Source organism: Neovison vison, chromosome 8 (genome assembly GCF_020171115.1).
Source record: "Neovison vison isolate M4711 chromosome 8, ASM_NN_V1, whole genome shotgun sequence".
In the NCBI taxonomy this organism is placed as follows: Eukaryota; Metazoa; Chordata; class Mammalia; order Carnivora; family Mustelidae; genus Neogale; species Neogale vison.
Genome location: NC_058098.1, coordinates 120,470,328 through 120,491,316, shown reverse-complemented (window position 1 = coordinate 120,491,316; position 20,989 = coordinate 120,470,328). Strand labels below are relative to the sequence as shown.

The 20,989-nt window shown below is 41.8% G+C and overlaps 1 protein-coding gene across 3 annotated transcripts; it reads left to right on the top strand.

Annotated features, from left to right (window-relative positions):
- The first annotated feature begins 5,259 nt into the window (after window positions 1-5,259).
- Window positions 5,260-20,463, top strand: YPEL5 (yippee like 5). 3 transcript variants are annotated; one of them, XM_044261832.1, is made up of 5 exons: window positions 5,260-5,418; window positions 6,663-6,848; window positions 7,482-7,528; window positions 17,768-17,932; window positions 19,492-20,463. In XM_044261832.1, the coding sequence occupies exons 4-5, from the start codon at window positions 17,792-17,794 to the stop codon at window positions 19,714-19,716; spliced, it is 366 nt and encodes a 121-aa protein (XP_044117767.1). In that variant the 5' UTR covers window positions 5,260-5,418; window positions 6,663-6,848; window positions 7,482-7,528; window positions 17,768-17,791; the 3' UTR covers window positions 19,717-20,463. The 3 variants fall into 3 exon arrangements, with proteins under 3 accessions (XP_044117767.1, XP_044117766.1, XP_044117765.1); XM_044261831.1 differs by lacking the exon at window positions 7,482-7,528 and having other exon boundaries at window positions 5,261-5,418; XM_044261830.1 differs by lacking the exons at window positions 6,663-6,848; window positions 7,482-7,528 and having other exon boundaries at window positions 5,263-5,418.
- Window positions 20,464-20,989: the final 526 nt, after the last annotated feature.

Below are 20,989 nucleotides of genomic sequence, written 5' to 3'. Positions count from 1 at the left end.
CCCTAACATGCGGTCTCAGACCAACATGGCAACTCTACTCTGCAGCGTTCAGGGTCCAGGTTCTCTCCCACTATCTGCTCCACTATCCCCAGGAACAAAGTCCTGGTCCTTGTGGTCTAGGTGGCATCCACATTCCAGGCAGCAGGCTGGAGAGGCAAAAATGAAGGGGATGCCAATACACAACAAGAGGAAAGATAGACCAATTATTGTAAGAGGTCACTTGGGTCGAAATTAAGGTGTTGGGTGTGAGGGCAGATCACTTGTATGAAGGGTCCAAACAAGGGAGAGATGACCAGTATTACAGAGGTTGAAGGAGCCAAGGAAATAGGTGTTGTTTGTTCTGTTAAGACAAGAATTGGATTCTGTTAAGGACTGACTGAGTCTCAAGATCCATAGCGTTCTTGGGGCACCTGGGTGGCTCAGTGTGTTAAGCCTCTGCCTTCGGCTCAGGTCATGATCTCAGGGTCCTGGGATCAAGCCCCAAATCGGGCTCAGCAGGGAACCTGCTCCTCCCTCTCTCTCTCTCTCTGCCTGCCTCTCTGCCTACTTGTTATCTCTGCCTGTCAAATAAATGAATAAAATCTTAAAAATAAATAAATAAAATAGAGATCCATAGCATTCTCCACGTATAGGTGTTCATCAGGCTTCAGAAAGGAAGAGATTGTCTTTCTTGTAGTGCTGGAAAAAGCAACAAGAAAATTGGTGATAGAGGAAGAAATATGGAGATTGAGAAACTCTGAGGTAGCTCATCTCCAGCAGACTTCATCTGACTTGAGATTAGGAGGCATGATTATTTGCAGAGAGTAACACCGGTGGGTAGAGGTCCAAGCGTTTCAGGGCTTATTGAGCAAAGACATTTACAAAACCCTGGGAAGTGTGAGGAGGCAATGAGACACTTAGAGCTGTGTAAGAAGCGCTCACGTGGAAGGTGAGTGCTCTCTTACCTTCTCTTACCTCCACGGGCACAACTCCAGTGGAAGGGCTCTTCAAAGCAAGAGAAGAGAAATCAGAGCAGAGGAGAAGTCCATGGACACACCAACAGAAGGGTATTCTGAAAGTCTGATGCAGGGTTTGTAGCTATCATACCGAATTACCCATTTAGGGTGGGTCAGATCCATTCAGTCAGAAAGTTTAGTCAACAACCAGGATAATGCACCATGGTGTATTGGGGTTTGCTGATAGACTTGTGTTTCTGATTTTACCTATTGGAAGAATGTCAGAGTTGGCACCCACAAGTGGTAAAGGAGCTCTTATCCCAAAATGCAAAGTTTGTTTAATGCTGGAGATGGACTACTATAATATATTACATAATGAAATAGAGTAAAAGAAAAACATTACTTTAATAGACAACAGGAAGATATTCAATCAAATTGCATACCTACTTTTTATTTGATTTTAAGTATTTTGTTTTGTTTTGTTTTGTTTTATTTATTTATTTGTCAGAGAGAGAGAGAAGAGCCCAAGCTGGGGGAATGGCAGGCAGAGCAGGCAGAACAGGCAGAAAAGGATGTTCCCCACCGAGCAGGGAACCCAATGCAGGACTTGATCCCAGGGTCCTGGGATCATGACCTGAGCCGAGGGCAGTCACTCAACCAACTGAACCCCCCAGGCATCTGCTACTTTTTACTTTTTTTTTTTTTTTTTTGCTACTTTTTACTTTTAAAAAGAACTTTACAGGGTGCCTGGGTGGCTCAGTGGGTTAAAGCCTCTGCCTTCAGCTCAGGTCATGATCCAGGGTCCTGGGATCAAGCCCCACATGGGGCTCTCTGCTCAACAGGGAACCTGCTTCCTCCTCTCTCTGTCTGCCTCTCTGCCTACTTGTGATCTCTCTGTCAAATAAATAAATAAAATCTTTAAAAAAAAAAAAGAACCTTACAAACTAGTAATAAAGGAAATTTTTGACAGATATATTCACACACGTACTCAAAGGTACTTAAATAAAAGACAAATGACTGGAAAGAAGTATGCAAAATTATCATTTGAAGACAGAATATCTAGAACATTCAGGAAAATAAACTACAAAAACATTATTTTTCCTCCAAAATAAACAACCAAGAAGAGTTGTAATATGTAGTAGAAGAAGTAAATTCCACTCACAGTAATCCCCTCTGTTAGTTTCCTAGGACTGATTCAACAAAATCCCATACACTAGGTGGCTTACACAACAGAAATTTATTTCTCATAGTTCTGGAGGCTAGAAGTCCAAGTTCAAGGTGTCAGCAGATTGGTTTTCTACCAAAGTCTCACTCCTTGGCTTGCAGGTGGCCTTCTGCGTCTCACATGGTCTTTTCTATTTTACACACCCCTGGTGTCCCTTTTTATGTAGCAATCTCTCTCTCTTTTTTAAGAAAGGCAAACTTCTGTGTGCTGTGCCTCATTGCAATAAGTCTGGAGTCTTGGAAGCTTGACTACCCTACATTCTCCTACAAATGGACTGTGAGAGCTTGTTTGGGGGTTCTAGCAGAAGAGTGCAGCTACTTGTATACCCTTGATGGAAGAACAGTCCTTCCCTCTCTCAGGGAAGATCATCTTCCATCTTCCATCAAGCATGCAGCTTCAGGGAGGGACAGGCACGTGGAGGCTAAGGGAAGAAGGGGACTCCTCCATAGCCAGCCAAATCTACCCTGGTGACCAATGTCAAAGCCAGATTTGCCAAACTTCTCCTTTTACAAGGACAGCAGTCAGATTGTTTTGGGGCCCACTCTAATGACCATATTTTAACTTAATCACCTCTGTAAAAGCTGGATCTCAAAATATAGACACGTCCTGAGATACTGAGAGTTAGGACCTCAACATATGAATGGGGGTAGGGGCACACAATTCAGCCCGTAATACCTCCAGAAAAGATCTAATACTGAAATATAACTCTGAGAAGATCTATGAACAACCTAAAGGAAGGTAGCCATACCATGAAATTGTACAGAAAGACATAAAGAATGTGTAAATGGATGGATACATACCATGTTCTTAGTGGGAACTTCTCAGTATTAAAAAGTGCTAACTTATCCCAAATGTAATTAAACTAAAAGGTATAAAACAACTGTAACCAAAGCCAAACAAGACCTTCTTCACATATTTTATCTTTTTGTGTTTTCTCTTCCATACTTGTTCCAGTACCTTCAACTGTATATTATTTATTTCTAACGGGTGTGCCACGTCAACTGGTTCCATCACCTTCCGCCCCAAACTGACCTTCCTAATTGCCCTATACCTGGTAATGGGATTTCATCACCTATCAGTCACCTGGGAGAAGATCCCTGGCTTATCTGGGAAAACTCTTCTTAGTGCACCAATAAACAATCATTCCTGTGCAGCCATTTTTGTTAAAGTTAAACCTGTCCTTCCATTCCATTCCTATCTGCCCTCCTTACCTCACATTTGGATTTTAACTCTGCAGGTCGTCATCACCTAGATTAACCTTTTCATCATTCTCTTCCAAGTTTACGATTACAGGGTATAATAACTCTACTGGGTGACCTTGGGCATGTTAATCACTGTGCTTCAGTTTACTCATCTGTAAAGTTGGGATAATAGATAATAGTACCTACCTTATAGAGTTTTCATGAAAATTAAATGTTATAAATTGTTAATTTGTAGAGCACTTAGAACAGTTAGCACTATCTATATATCTGTTTAATAAATAAATATCTTCCCCATTGTTTTACCTGGTACTTAAAAGTATGCACTTTGAGGAAAATTCATTTCTGTGGTTTAGATACTATGCGCTTTTCAAATTATTATTTTCAGAAATACTTGACTAATAGGTTATCAGTGACACAGGTGTTCCTTACAGCAGTACATTTAAGAGGAAAAGATTGAAGTAGGTCTGTAGAAAAAAAATATAATAAAAGATGGGGAAGTCATACTATGGAAAACTGTGATGGAGACAAAGATATATTTGTCAATAAAAGTTGCATTTGCTAAGGAGGGATGGCTATAATACATTGAGTGAAAAAATAAGTCAAAGAATAAGAGGCATAATATACTTTTATACACATTTGTCTCAGAAATAGGATGCACAGGAAGCTTTTAAGCACAGGGCAGAGGTTTTGTTATGAAAATAAGGTTGTATGACCTCTCTATAATGAACATGTTTTACATTTATAATTAAAGCTAAGTAAAAACAAAAGAACAATGAAAACTAAAAATTGTTCAAAACTTCCTTTTCTCTAGACATTTGCCTTTGACGATCATGTTTTTATTTGAACTGCATGAAAATACTGGTGCCTTTGAGGCTGATGAGAAGTCAGATTGCTAGGGTTTGCTTCAAAACCTCTGTGGCACTAAGATGGTTTTAAAAACCTTGCAGATGAACCTCAAAAGTTAGTGTTTATTTTATTTATTTTTTGCCTGAGAAATACTGAGAATCAAATACGCTTCATCCCGAAACTCTGGCAAAGATCATTAATGTAATTACCTGGGAAACTCAAATAAGATGAGACGCAAAACCTATCTTAGGCGTTGATGAGGGTTAGGGGGAACAGCTACCTTCTTCAACAAATATCGGACTTTCAGAGGTAGAAATCTGTATGTGGAATTTTCTCATCCTCTTGATAATCATTTCCACTACCAAAAGAAAACTCGAGTTGTAAATTCAGTCGGGCACACTTGAAAAATGTCTTTTCCCATGTTCTTCCGGATCTTCTATACACCGAGATTCAAAGGGTTTGGGGTTTGTCAATAAAAGGTGGCCTTTTTTAAGGCATGACAAAAGTAAGCAATCTCGAAGAAATTAACGACACGGTAAGGTGTTAACTATCAAGGCACCTGCTTTGCCTTAGAAAAACAGCCTGTTGTTTTCATTTGTCATCACTGGGTCTCAAAAAGGTAGGCCTTAGCCACCACCTGGTGACGCTGATGACGCGCGATGTCTTACAGCTGCCGCAATTAGAAAGGCTGAGCCTTCTCCTTTAAGAAGCTGACTCACGTGGATGCTGTGTTGTGTGCTCTCAGCTGGGAAGGAGGTGGATCCGAAGTCTCTCCACATTGGCCGCCTCCGGAGAAGGGGCAGAGTTAGCCTCTCTGATTGGCTGTACAAGTACGAGGAGTTGAGTCAGGGGCGGAGCGAGCTGCGGGAGCTCGCCCTGGGTCCGCGGCTTCTGGGAGGGGTGGGCAGAGACGCGGAGGGGTGAGGGAGTGGGGGAGGGTGAACCAGAGAAGGGGCGGGGCCTAGCGGAAGGGGCAGGATGCCGGGCATGAGGGCGGGGCCTAGGAATGAAGGGCGTTCTGGGCCAACCGGGAGAGCCGACTGCTCGAGGGGTGGAGCTATGCCGAGTGATTGACGTTGAGGCCCAACCAGGGAGAGGCGGGGCCAAGGCCAGGGCCTGACTAAACCTGGAGACTCGGGTGGCCGAGGGGCTTCATCCCAGCTGAGGAGCGAGGAGCCGCTTGCGGCCGCGGATCTCACAGCCGCTCGGGGTGAGTGCGGTGGGAGGGGGGCTGGACTAGGAGCCCGACGGGGGATGAGGAGCCCTCCGGGCCGACGGCTTCGAAATACTTCGGGATCGGCCCGGGGCGGGGGGACCCTGGCAGGAAGTGCCTCTTCCTCACTAGGCTCCCCCCGGGGGCCCAGCGCCGTCGCCCTTGACCCCTCTGGGCGGGTCCCAGTGCCGGGGCTGCGGGCTGACGGGCTGGACTGTTTCCTCTTTGTGAGGCCCAGGCGGCGGCCGCCGTCGGCCCGCCTCCGCCGCGCAACCGGGGCGACCGGAGCGACCGCAACAGCCGCGACCCCTCAGCTCGGCGGCGGCGCCCTCCCGCCGCAGCCTCCCGCCCGGCCAGTACCCCCGGCGCCGCTTGGGAGGCCCTTCCGCGGTCAGTTTGGCCGGCTATCCCCCACCCCCGCCCCCACGACTGCCCCGCCCCCACGGGCCGCGTCCCCGCCGCAGTGTCGGGGGCGCGCCGGGGTTCCGCGCCACCGCAGTCGTCCCCGAGGCCTGCTCCTCGGCAGCCCCGGAGTGAAGTCCGAACTCGGCTCCGAGCCTTAGGGCCGTGATTACGCCGCGGCGTGGCCCCTCTTTGAAGAGGGCCACCGTCCTGGCCGCCAGGCACTAGTCAGGGGCCGGGGACCGCCTTGGCTTTGTGTCTGCCCTGCCGGGGGAATGTCTGCCACCTTGCCGTGCAGCTCGCAGGCGGGCCCCAGAAGCGAGCGTGGGGCCTCACTGGCCTGGCGGAGGGCGGGGTGCGACTGTCAGACGGGCGTCCCCGGGCCGCGGCGGCCAGAACCGGACCCCGCGTCGCCGCCCGCTCAGCTGTTTCCGGCCGGTGTTTGTGGTGCGGGAGGAGGCCGCGGCGCGCTCCGCCGGGCCCCTCCCGATTGGCCCGCGGCGTCACGTGCCTGCAATCAGCTGGGGCCAGCTGGGGCCGCCGGCGGCCGGCAGGGTCTGGGCGGGTGCGGGTCGCGCCGGGCCGCGCCCGACGGGTGGGAGGGTGGGCGTGCTCTCCGAGCCCCTTTATTCTACCCTCCTTCGAGGTAGCTAGGTAAGACAATGAGTATTATGAACAGTGGGCGTTGGAAAACGGAACTGCTACCGAAAGATCGGTTTAATCCTGACCCCTATTAATCCCCCCTTCAAGGGAGAGTCTGGGAAGGTGTACAGCTCATTTATTTTTAAACTTTTTCTGTTTACAGAGCCATGTCGGTAATGTGAGGATTTTTATTCCAGGTCTCCTTGACAGATGGAAAACCTGAAGTAACCTCAGGCTAGCTAACCTTGTGTTTTTGGGAAACTAGACTTGCTGGTGAAATCCCTGGGGGTAATAGGATCTTAGCTCACTTTGCGTGGCCGCGTGTACAGTGTTGCAGCAGCGTTCCAACACGGACGAACCAAAATACACGAAGTGTTCCCAGGGTAAATATTTCTGCCAGATCTCCTGTGTTTCGGTTGATTCTTTTTCTAAAACTTGGTTGCATATTTGTACTGTTAGATAAGAAGGAAGTTACCAAGAACTTTTCTCTACAAGCCCATAGCTTAGTAAAAAGTCATAGACAAATGAAATTGAGTAACAGCACCAACTTCAGTGTTAGGAAACTATGAAGTGAGTGTCACAGGAGTTTAAAAATGGGGCAGTAGGAAAAAAAATGGGTAAGAGTGAGGTGGGAATCATTCTTAGGTGGATTGGTACTGGTTAGACCTAGAAAATGGGTGAGTCTTTGGGTGGCTTTTGGGCAGACAGACCTAGAACATAAAACAGGCCTGGATGGAGCATTTACAAATAGTGAGAAGGTGGAGCTTGTGGAATTTGGTACACAATGTATTTTTCCACTTACCCCATTATTTTTCTGGGTATGTACTAGAACACCAGGTAAAGCGCACCTCCTTGGAAAGGACTGATACCTAACTTTATCATACCTTCACCCATCTCAGTGTCCACTATAGGCCTACTGGTTGACTTTCTTCTTAAGTTTATCTCTAGCAACCATCTTATCCATGGGAGAGGGAGATGATAAAATGTGTTAAAGTAAATTATTTAATTCTATACAGGGGAACTAAGGAAATTGGATTTTTAGAAGACTGCTTTTTCTAAAAAGGTTAGTAACATACATGTGGCCTCTAAAAATAATATATGGTTGGATCATCAAGGACTTTGCCCTTTTATTTGCCCTTTGCTCTACTTAAGTGGCAGGAGAGAGAAAAAGATTTAGAAACAATTAAAAGGGAAGGAAAATAAACCCAAAATTAGGTCTAAAAAGATATTAAATTAAATTAAGGCACTACCCCCCCAACATGGTGGTAACATAGTCCTAAATATGTTTATGAGATGTAAAAGCTAGTTCTGAATATATTCATGAGATGTGAAGATAGTTCTAAGTGCATTTGTGCCCAAAATACCATTTTAGGTTTTATAGAGCCTAAGTGGCTGTATAAATCATCTGTTTCTCTGGTAATCCTGTGAAACTGAGCCTTAGGTATGATGTGAATTTGCTACTTGACACCTGAATCAGGAAACCAGACAGTTAATTTATACTCCAGTCCACCCAATAAGGCTTTTTTGACTCATGGTATTGCATCACAACAATTGAGAGATCTCCAATTTGTCTTGCCAATGGGGTGTTTGGGAGAGGTTACCAACTCAGATTGTTTACCTGACTCACTGAGTTACAGGACTACTCTTATTTTCTAGTGATGACTAAACAGTAAGTATTCTAGAAATATAGTAAACCTGGAAAACATTCAACAACAACAACAAAGGCATTATTCGAAGGACAAAAACAAAAATCTAGGTTACTGCCCATTGAAGACCTGATTCCATAACCACAACATCATTTGACCCAGCAAAGGAAACTTGGTCAGTTACTGAAAGAGAATTAACAAGAGGAAAACAGCTTTCTCTTGTCACTGAAACCTTGACTTGGTAAATATTTTGTACAAAAATTGGTAAATTGGTTTTAGGGATTGAACTCAATTTATTTTCTCCCTTGCAGGTTTTGAGTAGAATTTAGAAATTCTACTAAGATTTAGTCCCTATGTGAATCTACTAAGATTCACAGGTCCCTATGAAAATAGTTGATGAGAGAACAATAGCATTAAATGTTAATTATAGTAATCAAGCCAGCACTATTAAAAGTCTTTAGGTTTTGTTCCTTCTTTTGTCTTGGAGAGGGGAGAAACTGAAAAACAGATAAACATGCTTCAGCATGTTTTCATTTTACAAGAACCATCACAAAACACAATCTCCTCTGGAAGGGCACATTTCTTGAACTCTTCCTGCACTAGGCCTCTGCACATGGAGTTCCCTGCTGGGGAGAGTCTTTGTAGGTTGCATTTGCCAACCACCTTCTGGCATTGGAAAAACCCCCACTTATTTGTCCAGCAATAGGTAGAGTCCCAGTATTGTCTCTTCTGTGGCATGGAAATGCCCTGAGGAAATAATTACTTTACAGAGGAAAAGTCTGTGAATGGGTGTTTTTCTCATCAGTGGATCCTTAGAGATGCTAATCAATACCTACTATTCTCCCTGGTATTTTTAGGGCTGGGCATTGTTATGCTTTCTTTGGCCAAATCTACCTTCCAGGGTTGGATCCCAACTGGATTATTAATTACAGGGAATCTTGACAATGAGAATTTGAGATGCTTCAGAAAGTTTTCTAACTTGCCTTCTGCTTGTAATTTCTGTCACCTCTTCACTTAACTTTGCAGTAATTAACAGGAGGTGAAGCTGGTAAATTGTTTGTTTCATATTTTTTCTGTTTTGTTTTCTTCCTCTTTAATAGAATGGGGAAGTTGGGGTGAGGAATGTGGATGAAGGAAATCTAGTTTTACTGCATCTACCTTTAACATCTGTGTTGTGCCTATTCTCGTAATGTATTATCTGCATTGAATTCTCACAACTCAGAGATGGATACTGGTATCTCCATTTGAAAGATGAAGAAGCAGAAGATACCTTATCCAGTGTTCGCACAGCTTTTAAGGGGCAGAGCTGAGATTTAAACCCAGGCTGTCTGATTCCAGAAATCAAATATCTGGGCCACACTGTTTAGATCCTGAGGATGGGGAGAGAAGGAGGGAGCAGCTAAGTGGTACATATTGCTTAATTTTGTAATCTTCTTAGAGCTGATCTAATTATAAAAAGTTAAAGTATTTTAGCTAGGAAAATCTGTGAAGAAAAGGAGCAGGATTAGATTGATCCTGCCCAGTACTCCTGTTGATCCTTAAATCTGAGTGCAAACTAAGTTTATGTTTTTACTGAGAAAGACTGCTTTCTAAATGAAAAGCCCTTTTGCCATCTGTAAGCATTTTTAACAGGGGTCAGCATACTTTATCAGGAGCCAAATAGTGAATATTGTGAATTTTACAAGCCATAAGATTTCAGCCACAACTATTCAGACTTTATGGCAGTGAGAGAACTGTCCAATATAAACAGATGGGTGTGGCTGTGTCCCAATAAAACTTTATTTATGGACACTGAAATTTGAATTTCATGTAGTTGTCACATATCACAGAATAATCTTTTGATTTTTTTTTTTCCCTACCATTAAAAGCATAAAAACATTCTTTGTGGGCCATACAAAAACAGATGGTGAGCTAAATTTTACCCACAGGCCTTAGTTGGCTGACCCCTGCTTTTAAGGAAAGGATGTAGCAGTGAACCAAAGAAAGAACAGGATACTGTATTTGTCATTGATTCTATGTGTGTATGTGTGTGGTAATGTGTATATATATGCATATATATTACTTATGAACAAGTAGAATTTGAAATGAAAAACAATAGCATTTAGCATCCCAAAAGCTGGAATACCTAGGTATAAATCTAACAAAATGTTATAAGATCTAAATGAGGAAAAATTTAAAACTCTGATGAATGCAATCAAGAATGAAATAAATGGAGAGACACATGTTCATGGATAGGAAGACTCACTGTTTTCAAGATAATCAGTTCTGCCTAACTTGGTATTGCACTGAATCCAAGTCAGAATCCCAACAAGTTACTTTGTGAATATCAACAAACTGATTCTGAAGTTCCTATAGAGGTGAAAGAATAGCCTATACCATACTGAAGAAGAATAGTCAGAAGACTGACACTACCTGACTTTAAGACTTAATGTAAAGGTACGGTAATCAAGACAGTATGGTATTGACCAGAGAATAGACAGATAGATCAATGGAACAGAAAAGCCCAGAAACAGATCCACATAAATATCATGAGCTGATACTTGACAGGGGCAAAGGCAATACAGTGGAGCAAAGATAGTATTTTCAGTAAGCCAGTACTAAAACAACTGGATCTCTACATGAGGGGAAAAAAATCAAGACACAGACCTTATACCTCATTCACAAAAATTAACTCAAAATTACACTGACCTACATGTAAAATGCAAAATTATCTCCTAGAAGATAGAAGAAAATCTAGATGGCATTGTGTATGGCAGTGACTTTCTGAATATAATGCCAAAAGCATGAGTCATGTTAAGAAATAGTTGATAAGTTAGACTTTATTAAAATTAAAAACTTATGTGCAAATACGTCAAGAGAGCAAGAAGATAAGCCACAAGCTGGGAGAAAAGATTTGCAAAGACATTGGATAAAGGTTTTATCCAGTATATACAAAGAACTCTTAATAAAAACTCAACAGTGGGGCACCTGGGTGGCTCAGTGGTTTAAGCCTCAGCCTTCACCTCAGGTCATGATCTCAGGGTCCTGGAATCGAGCCCTACATGGGGCTATCTGCTCAGCATGGAGCCTGCTTCCCCCTCTCTCCAGCCTGCTTCTCTGCCTACTTGTGATCTCTCTGTCAAATAAATAAGAATCTTAAAAAAAAAAAAAAAACTCAACAAAAAGAAAACAACCTGATTTTAAAAATGAATAAATAGTATATGAAAAGATGTTCCATAATATATGCCAATAGGGAAATGCAAATAAAAACAACAGTGGCATACCACGATACACAGACCAATTGAAATGGCCAACATACTGAACACTGACAAAACCAAATGCTGAAGAGGATGTATAGAATAACAGGAACTTTCATTCCTTACTGGTGAGAATGTAAAGTGGTACAGCCAGTTTGGAAGACGTAGTGGTTTCTTAAAAAAGTAAACATAGCTTGTGATCCAGTAATTGTACTCCTTGGTATTTACCCAAAGGAACCAAACACTTAATATCCATATAAAACCTGCCTTTCGTAGATTTCTTAAAGAGAGAAGTCTTGAGGGTTTTTTTGCTGTGAACCTAAAACTGCTTTAAAAACAAAAACAAAAACAAAACTCTTAAATCTCAACTAAAAATAGACATTTTTAGAAAGTTGTTTTATTGACTTGGACTCAAACCAGGAAATTGTATAGTCCATATTGTCTAATTTTTTAAATAGTTTGGACAGAGGGTTAAATTGTGAGTCTGCTTACACGTGGATTTTTTTTTTTAATACAGTACTGTATAGATGTATTTTTTCCTCGTTTTCTTAATGTTTTCTGTTCTAGGTTTATTGTAAGACTATATAATGCATTCAACATACAAATGTTATTTGACACTTAACGTTTGTCAGTGAGGCTTTGGGTCCGCAATAGCCTATTAAGTTTTTGAGAAGTTCGTGGTTATATGCAGATTTTCCACTCTGCAAGGTATGGGGTAGTTAACATCCCTAACCACCACCCCCATGACCACCACCCACATTGTTCAGGGGTCAACTCTGATACATTCCTGGAGACATTTTATTTCACGGATTTTTCAAAGCAAAAAGAAAAATTTTTTTCTCTTACAGATTCTGTAAATTTTTTTAAAATTCTGTAAAAACATAGAGGTTCAAAAATGTGATTCTTTCACCGGGGTCTCCTAGTAAAATAGAAAGAGAAAATTCTAGGTAGCTAAATGTACTGTTGAAGGGGAAGGAAACTGAAATAATTACTAAAATGTGATCTTTAAATTATCTTTGAATTTCAATTATATTTTGAACTTGTATCTTCAATTTCCATTAATTTCAGATAAACCGATAATAGATTCCTAATGAACAACCATATTTGGTACTTATTTCAAGCTTTTAACGATTTTCGTAACCTGGAAGTAAGAAAAGCTAGTACCAAAGAGGTCTCATTTATAAAACTAACTGGGAAATAGTACTTATTAAAATTAAGGTTATTACTGGTTTTTTGCTTGAGATGTTAAAAAGAAAGAAAGCATATTAAAGCTTTAGCTATGAGGGCGCCTGGGTGGCTCAGTGGGTTAAGCCGCTGCCTTCGGCTCAGGTCATGATCTCAGGGTCCTGGGATCGAGTCCCGCATCGGGCTCTCTGCTCAGCAGGAAGCCTGCTTCCCTCTCTCTCTCTGCCTGCCTCTCCATCTACTTGTGATTGCTCTCTGTCAAATAAATAAATAAAATCTTTAAAAAAAAAAAAAAAGCTTTAGCTATGAGAGTTTTGCCATAGCTTTGGTCATAAACTTTGACACCAACAAATACCAAAGCATGTATTTTATTACTTAGAGACACAGTAAGGTACCCCTAGACTCAACACAGAATAGTAGTCATCTATAAAAGCAGCTCAATTTTAAGGTCTTTTTAAAATATGTGGCTGAAGAGATTTGGAACTCTTCTAAGTCTAAGCAAGGGACTTAGCGTATCGGGGGGATATTTTGGATATAAAAACCAAAAAATAGAAAATAGATCACTGGTTGCCTGGGACTGCAGAGGGTTTTGGGAATTTGGGGGAGGTGATAGAAATATTCTGGTGCTGGGTTCTGGTGATACAACGTGGTGGCACAACCTTACACATCTACAGATCATCAGTTGTATACTTACAGTTGCTAAATTTTATGGTATGTAAATTATTTCTTTAAATTCCCCCGGCGGGGGGCACCTGGGTGGCTCAGTTGGTTAAGCAACTGCCTTCGGCTCAGGTCATGGTCCCAGAGTCCTGGGATCAAGTCCCACATTGGGCTCCCAGCTCCATGGGGAGTCTGCTTCACCCTCTGACCTCCCCTCTCATGCTCTCTCTCACTTTGTCTCTCTCTCTCTCTCAAAATAAATGAATAAAAATCTTAAAAAAAAAAAAAATCCCCAGGGGCACCTGGGAGGCTCGGTGGGTTAAGCCTCTGCCTTAGGCTCAGGTCATGATCTCAGGGTCCTAGGATAGAGCCCCGCATCTGGCTCTCTGCTCAGCAGGGATCCTGCTTCCCCCCCTCTCTCTGCCTGCCTCTCTGCCTTCTTTTGATATCTTTCTCTCTGTGTCAAATAAATAAATCTAAAAATAAGAATCTGGGGACTTTTTTGTTAAAATAATTAGCTATGTTCTATTCTGTCAGAAAAAAGTTTCAAAGTTTGTAGAATGGTCTGTAGGAGCTCTTAGAGATGGTGGGGCAGCTGGATAGCTCAGTCGGTTTGGGCTCAGGTGTGATCTCAGGGTGGTGAGGTCAAGCACCAAGTCATCTCGGTGCTAGGCATGGAGCTTGCTTGGGAATCTCTCTTCTCTGCCCCTTTCCACTCATTCTCTTTCACCCTTTCTCTAAAAAAAGATAGAGATGGCTAAAGCACATGCGTTTGACCTTACTTCTGTAGTGCTATCAAATTTAGCACAAATGTTGGGGTACCTGTGAATGTGTGTTGCATTTAATAATACACACTCCGCCTCAAGAGGTTTATCTAGAAGGGATGAGAATTTGAAATAAGACACCGATGGGGAGGGAGGAAATACAAATACCTCCAAAAGTGGTTTAGGAAGTTTTGTTGATTTTGCAGTTTCTGTGACAGATTTCCAGGGTATACTGGTTTAGGAGTTTGTCATTCGAACTGGCCACCAACCAAGAAAGGGAATATAGGAGAGATCAGCATGCAGGCAGGAGGGGTAAAGGTAAACCTGAGGGAGAAAGACAGTGAATCTGGCAGCCCTCTGGTCACTACTAGAGAATGAAGAGAGGGGAAAAGAACAACTGGAGCAAGGTTTCCCTCAGGCCCAGGGTGGCCAGTGTCAGGAAGTCACATAGACTTGATTTCTTCTTCTGCAAAAGTAGGGTGACCTTTAAAAACTGTCAAGATCAAATGTGGTATGTGAAGTAGTGTCCCATACAGTGTAGACATTAAAAAGTCCAAATCAGAATCCAGTATATCCTCCAGGTAAAAAGGACCCTGATTCAGGCACTATGTCTTGGTTTTTTAATGACTTTAATCCTTAAATATTAAGGAGATTGATTATCAGCCTCTTGAGAATTTGGATAGTGTGAGTCAATAAGTTGAGTTTCTAGCCCTGCAAAACTAAGGCTTAACACCTAGAAGCTGATGACCCTGTAGAGGTTTTTCTACTTCTTTAGGACCAGACCTTTGACAAAAAGGGCTGTTTTGCTTGCTTTTGCTAAATTTCATGGTATTCTAGCCTATCTTTTTTGGCAAATAACTAACTTTACAGTTTTATATTCATATATAGTACTCTATAAATGGAAATCACAACTAGGAATAATGATTCTGCACAGATATTTTTGGTCTTGGTAATGAATCATGTAATTGAATCCAGTAAAAATACTTGGGTAAAAATAAAAAATAGACTGAATTTGAGGCAAGGAAGAGAAAGCATATTAAATCTCTTTACCACATTTAGGAATAAAGAATAAAGAACTTGCCTGTACCCAGCAGCAAATGGTCACAGTTACATGGTAATTTTGAGTCAAAGATAGAGTTATGTAGGCAGAGGATACAGGGAAAGTTCATTTTGAAGTCCAGTACATTTTCCACAGCAGCCTGCCATGGCCAATTCAAAAACATCTAGTTACTACTGCATTATGTTTGAAAGAATTTACAATATGAATATTATATTTAAAAGTTTGAAGGAAGGGGCGCCTGGGTGGCTCAGAGGGTTAAGCCTCTGCCTTCGGCTGAGGTCATGATCTCAGGGTCCTGGGATCAAGCCCCCCAATGGCCTCTCTGCTCAGCAGGGAGCCTGCTTCCCCCTCTCTCCACCTGCTTGTCATTTCTCTGTCAAATAAATAAATAAAATCTTTAAAAACAAAGTTTGAAGGAAAATTGGCTTTAAAGTAATGTGTCCCAGAAGCCCAAGCAGGAGACTAATAGCTGCACAATACTGGTTTTCAGAGAGCTACAAAGTCTGAGGACTCTGTCTTAAGAGGTGAGGCTATAAAACCTTGCTGTTGATTACTTTTCTGTAGTTGAGCAGCCGTAAAAAAACATGACCCAGATCACCTGCTCACAAGTAGTTCTGTGCTGTGCTTAGATGAAGTCCTAAACCCAGATGTCTTAGCAGGGGAAGTAATTATGTGACGCAAAGTGTGATTGGGCAGACCCAATGACCTTGGGGGAGTGGCAGCTACCACTCACCTCCAGTCTTTGTTGCCACAGGAGAACACGTGCCCTGTGGGCCAGATCTCGCCATTGTTAATAATAATAATAATAACAACAACAGCAGGCTCTTCAATGAAATCTCTCGTGTTTAATGGTGGCCCAGGTGTTATTTATTAATAAAAGACTGGGTGGGCCAAATGAAACATGCACTCTTGTATCCTTATGCCACCAAATGAGTTTACCCCGTAGGCCTAAAATTTGCAACCTCTGATCCTTATGTAACAAATACTGTGTTCTTAAGCATCTGAAAAAAGCAGTGCTATCCTTTTAAAGGCTGTGAAATAATAGTAACTGTTCTGTTGTCATTTTGCAGAAATGTAATAAAAAAGCTAAATACTATTTCTTAAGTCTTGTTTTCCCCCCGGGTTTATTCATTGACATGTTTGTGAATGAGCGGTTTTCCTTTCACTAGCCACACATTTTAATTGTATTTAGCATTTGTTTCTCATTCTTATTAATTTCTATATTAAAATGTTTAATGGAAGTCATAATCTTTGGGATAATGACTTCTTTGATGACATTAGGACTACCTAATAACTAAGCAAGTTCACAGATAAAAAGGAATGATGGAACTTCCTCTTTAACTTGTAATGAAATTTCCCCAAATTTAAAATGACAGTGGATTCTTATTACAAACATAGATTGTGGGCTTTGTTTTCATCGTGGCAGCTGTATCAGCTCTGCATGCCATTTCAAAGATAGGTGATATAAATATTTAAAACATAGGAGCTGAAAACTATACCAGGAATAAATTCTTTTTTTAATGAGAGCTGTAGTACATTCTTGACTATATCTATGTCTTTAAAAAATAGTGTTTAAGGGGATTAATTGCTATGAATTCAAGGAGTTGCACATATTAGCTCTAACTTTTGAAAATAAATGAAGTGTGATTATCCTTCTGTCAGAATCTAGTTTCAAAGCTTGTTTCGGTGCTTCAGCACTTCTGTGATTTATTGAATCAGTGTGGTTTCTTCAGTATAAGTTATGTAATAATGGTTTATCTTTCCCTTCTTTACTGTGCGTGTTTTCCTAGCCTTACACCAGGGTAATAGAAGAATTCTGGCTTTAGGGTGGGTGAACTGCATTCCAGTCATGATCTTCTGTATTTGAAAGCTGTGTGACCTTTGATCAGTTAATAACCTTGGATAATTGATGAAATGGGGGGTGATAACCTCATAGAATTGTTGTGACGATTTTCAAATAAGCATGCAGTACAGTGCTCCGGCAGACTCTGACTCACCGATGTCCGTGCCATCGCCCCTACGTGGTTGCTGACACGCCTGACGACCAGAGCTGCCCTGTGTTCTTAACTGAGACCACCCTCTTCTCATTTTCTGATTGCCCCGTTTTCTACTCTTCTTTTTTTCTTTTTTTTTTTTTCCCAATTTATTTTCAGAAAAACAGTATTCATTATTTTTTCACCACACCCAGTGCTCCATGCAAGCTGTGCCCTCTATAATACCCACCACCTGGTACCCCAACCTCCCACCCCCCCCGCCACTTCCATTTTCTACTCTTGTGATCACCCACACATACTCCACAAGTCTTTTCCCAAATTACATATGCTCAGAATGTACACTTACCACTTGGCTAAGCCTTTTTTCTCACATCACTGCCTGTGCTTTCTCATTATTCAGTTTCTGATACTCCACTTTTCTTCCTATGTTTGTCATAACAACCAAAAGAGAAGTGATATTGTTCTGGCCTTGTCTAAACATGTTTGCTCCCTTGGCTCACTGCTTCTGAAGAGTTCTTAGCTTGGTATGCCTGTTTATTTGCCCAGTGCATGAACCTTGGATCCTTCAGTACAGAGTCAGCTATTTCCCATTCTGAGTATTACAAAGCAGATCGATCTCTCTCTCTCTCTCTCTCTCTCTCTCTCACACACACACACACACACACACACACACAGTTCTCTGTGACCACCACCAACTAGGTACCAACAATTTTTTTTTAATCCTAATGTATCCTTGTTCTTTTCCATTTGCTCCTAGGTTTTTAGAACTTCAGCTATAAAAATGGGCAGAATTTTCCTTGATCATATCGGTGGTACCCGTCTGTTTTCTTGTGCAAACTGCGACACAATCCTGACCAACCGCTCAGAACTCATCTCTACTCGGTTCACAGGCGCCACTGGCAGAGCGTTTCTTTTTAATAAGGTTGGTGGGAAAACCAGTTTCATTTCCTAAGTGAGTTCAGTGGGTATATCTGACAGCAGTACCAGAACATCCCTCAGAGCTTAAAGATACCAGAAAGAGTCCGCATGAGGTCTATAATCTACATGCAGAAAAGAGTGCCCCTAGCTTGTCCTTTGGACATCAGGAAGGCATTACTAGAAAGTGATTTTTTATTGTTTTTTTTTTTATTATTTTTAAGTTTTGAAGACTGAGTTACAGTAAGAAGGGCAGTCTCCATTGCTTCATGAAACATTCAGTGTAAGAATTCAGTAGTGACTTCACAGACTATGGAAGAAGGGCTAGAAGCGCCCCTATACCCATGTCACTCACTGATTTATCCTTATAGGGAGATGGTGCGTTAAGCTTTCAAGTTTGACAGTGCAAGTGAAAAAGATCATCTAACCAACTTCCCTTGCTCTAATTTATGCTCACTGGTGATCCTGATTATGTTGTGGCTTATTGCATGCCAACAGGAAGAGTGTTTCCTGATTTACAAATTAATGACTAGTCTGTCTGCTTCTGTAATTTCTGGCTTGCTTTAAAATTAGTCAATGTGATTCTGCCTCCTGGAGTCTAATGTGTTCTAGCAGAGTTGAATTTCCGAATCTTTTCTGGTAGGGGACAGAACTAGTCCAGGGTGCTGCTCTTAAAAGGTCAGCTAAACTTTCCCAGTGGACATCCCTCTGTTCCATTTAGAAATAAGCTTTTCTCCCAAAGAATTGTTAGTGTACATCTCTTGATCTTTCTTTAGATGTAGACTAGGAGTTGGTATGCTTTGGCAGGCCTGCTGCCTGGTGTTGTAAATGAAGTTTAATAAAGCACAGCATGCTCAGTCATTCATGTATTGCCTGTGGCTGCTTTTGTGCTACAACAGCAGAGCTAAATAGTTAAAACAAAGATCATATAGCCCTCAATGCCAGAAGTATTTACTATCTGGCCCTTTACAGAAAAGTAAAGCGTAGAGGATTGCCGGATGTTCACAGTCATTGGACATTCTTCACAGATGATTTGAACCCATTTGAAAATTGTGTATCACAGTGTAGTAGGCCTAGTGTGTCCCAGTCGGTTTGCCTATAAAATGTATTTCCAGAAACAAATTCGGCAAACTTTTGTTGTTGTTGTTCTGGAATGCCTGTTTTGTACTAGGTTACTAGGTTCTCTTCATTGTAGCCTTGTCGGGACTCCTTACTGAATGGTGAACATTCACAGTTGGACCCCGACCAACATTTTATGGCTCTGGGTGGAGGGACTCTTCACTGCCACAGCAGTGGAACTACAGGATATGTGAATAGTGTGGCTTGGACTAGTACATGGCACGGTGATGCAGGATCGCATTAGATGGCCAGTGTAGTTTTTCAGATTTCTGCCTTTCCCAGCAACTTCTAAAAATAGCCCTTGGGAAGGGTCTTGTAGGTTTGACTAAAGTAACCACTGTGGTTTGCTTTTCTGAAGTTGCTCTTCCTGCACCAGCCAAAGGAACATGTACTTGTTTGGCAGATGACTCACAGGGCTTGGCAATTTTGTCTTCTCGTGTTTCTTAGGTAGTTAACCTGCAGTACAGTGAAGTCCAAGACCGGGTCATGCTCACGGGCCGCCACATGGTTCGAGATGTGAGCTGCAAGAACTGCAATAGCAAACTGGGATGGATCTACGAGTTTGCCACTGAAGACAGCCAGCGCTATAAGGAAGGCCGTGTGATCCTGGAGCGCGCCCTAGTACGAGAGAGTGAGGGCTTCGAGGAGCACGTACCGTCTGATAACTCTTGAAGAAAAAGAGATCACTCCATCTTTTCCCAGGTCTCCTTCACTGAAAACAAAAATCTACTTACATACACTGTCACCTTAGCATCAGGTCGGATTCATGAACTGCGGAACAAGAGGTTGTGAGAATCTAAGATGGAACTTTCCTTTCTTTCTTTCTTTCTTCCCTTTTTTTTTCTTTCTTTTTTTTTTTTTTAATTTTCAGTTTTCCATCCAGCATCAGTGTGTAGAGAGAATATTATGCAGATGCCGTTAATTTTTTTTTTTTCCCTGTGTTTACATCTTGAGGCAGAATAGTCTGTCTGCAGCTATGTGATGGGCTATGTGAGGGGAAAAAAATCTGGGCTATTAGAGTGAAAAGGTGTGTTTTATGTAAATTTTGAAAGGAAAATGTGTCAAGAGCATGGTTTTTAAACTTATTTGGGCTTCATTTAAAAAAATGTTTTTTTAAACCCAGTTATTTCACCTGATTTGCTAGCTTCAGGGAAGAGATCCGAATTTGTGACCAGCGCTAAAGGTTCAGTGTTAGTATGGCTTGTGCTGGCCACTGTGCCATATTCTTGTTGGAGATGAACCGTAGCCCCAGAGCCCATCCTTCCTTGTCAGTCTTGACCCAAAGATGTCACCATTCCTAGTTATTTGTCACCACATAATTGGTGTTGATTGGAAACTTTTCCTGAAATGGGGCAGAACTGCTTGGTTGTCTTTTCCATGTAACTTAAGCATAGTAATATAAATAAAGTAATAGTTGGATGTTTTGGGTCCTGTGTTGCTTTTAAAAACACCTTCTAAAAGAAGAGTGGAGTAATTGATAAGTAATTTTCATGGTAGTGTTTCTTTTCCGCTCTCAAGCTAAATTGTGTAGAAAAGATGACTTTGTTTAAATTAAAGCATACTGTTTTAAACCGTAGTACTGCATTTAGAAAAGAGTTGAACAGAATGTCGGTGTGCGTTCATGCAGAAAGCATTTCATCTGCATCTGTTTTAGAAGAAGGGGGGAAATGAAGGAGCCTATCTAAAAATAAGGCTTTGCAGAGTGTTTTCAGCCTCTCCTCAGTTTTGTGTTGATTTTGACAAGTTTGTAGAACCTAATAGTTTCATCAAAGGACTAGATCTGTCATTAGCATTATTTTCTCAGTCTTCCCTCAGAAATTCAGCTGTTGAAGTTAAAACTGTACTTGGTCCCTTCAGGGATCAGATTTGCCTCAGGGTGTTATTTTAGCCCCAAAATTACAACATTATGAAGTATTAAAATATAAATGTTTCTTTATCCAGACTA

What these genes read in the sequence shown, in the direction of transcription:
- YPEL5 (XM_044261832.1), top strand. Translation starts at nt 17,792, where the DNA reads ATGGGCAGAATTTTCCTTGATCATATCGGTGGTACCCGTCTGTTTTCT. An exon ending in GAGCGTTTCTTTTTAATAAG is followed by an intron (nt 17,933 to 19,491) that starts GTTGGTGGGAAA and finishes CGTGTTTCTTAG; the next exon opens with GTAGTTAACCTGCAGTACAG.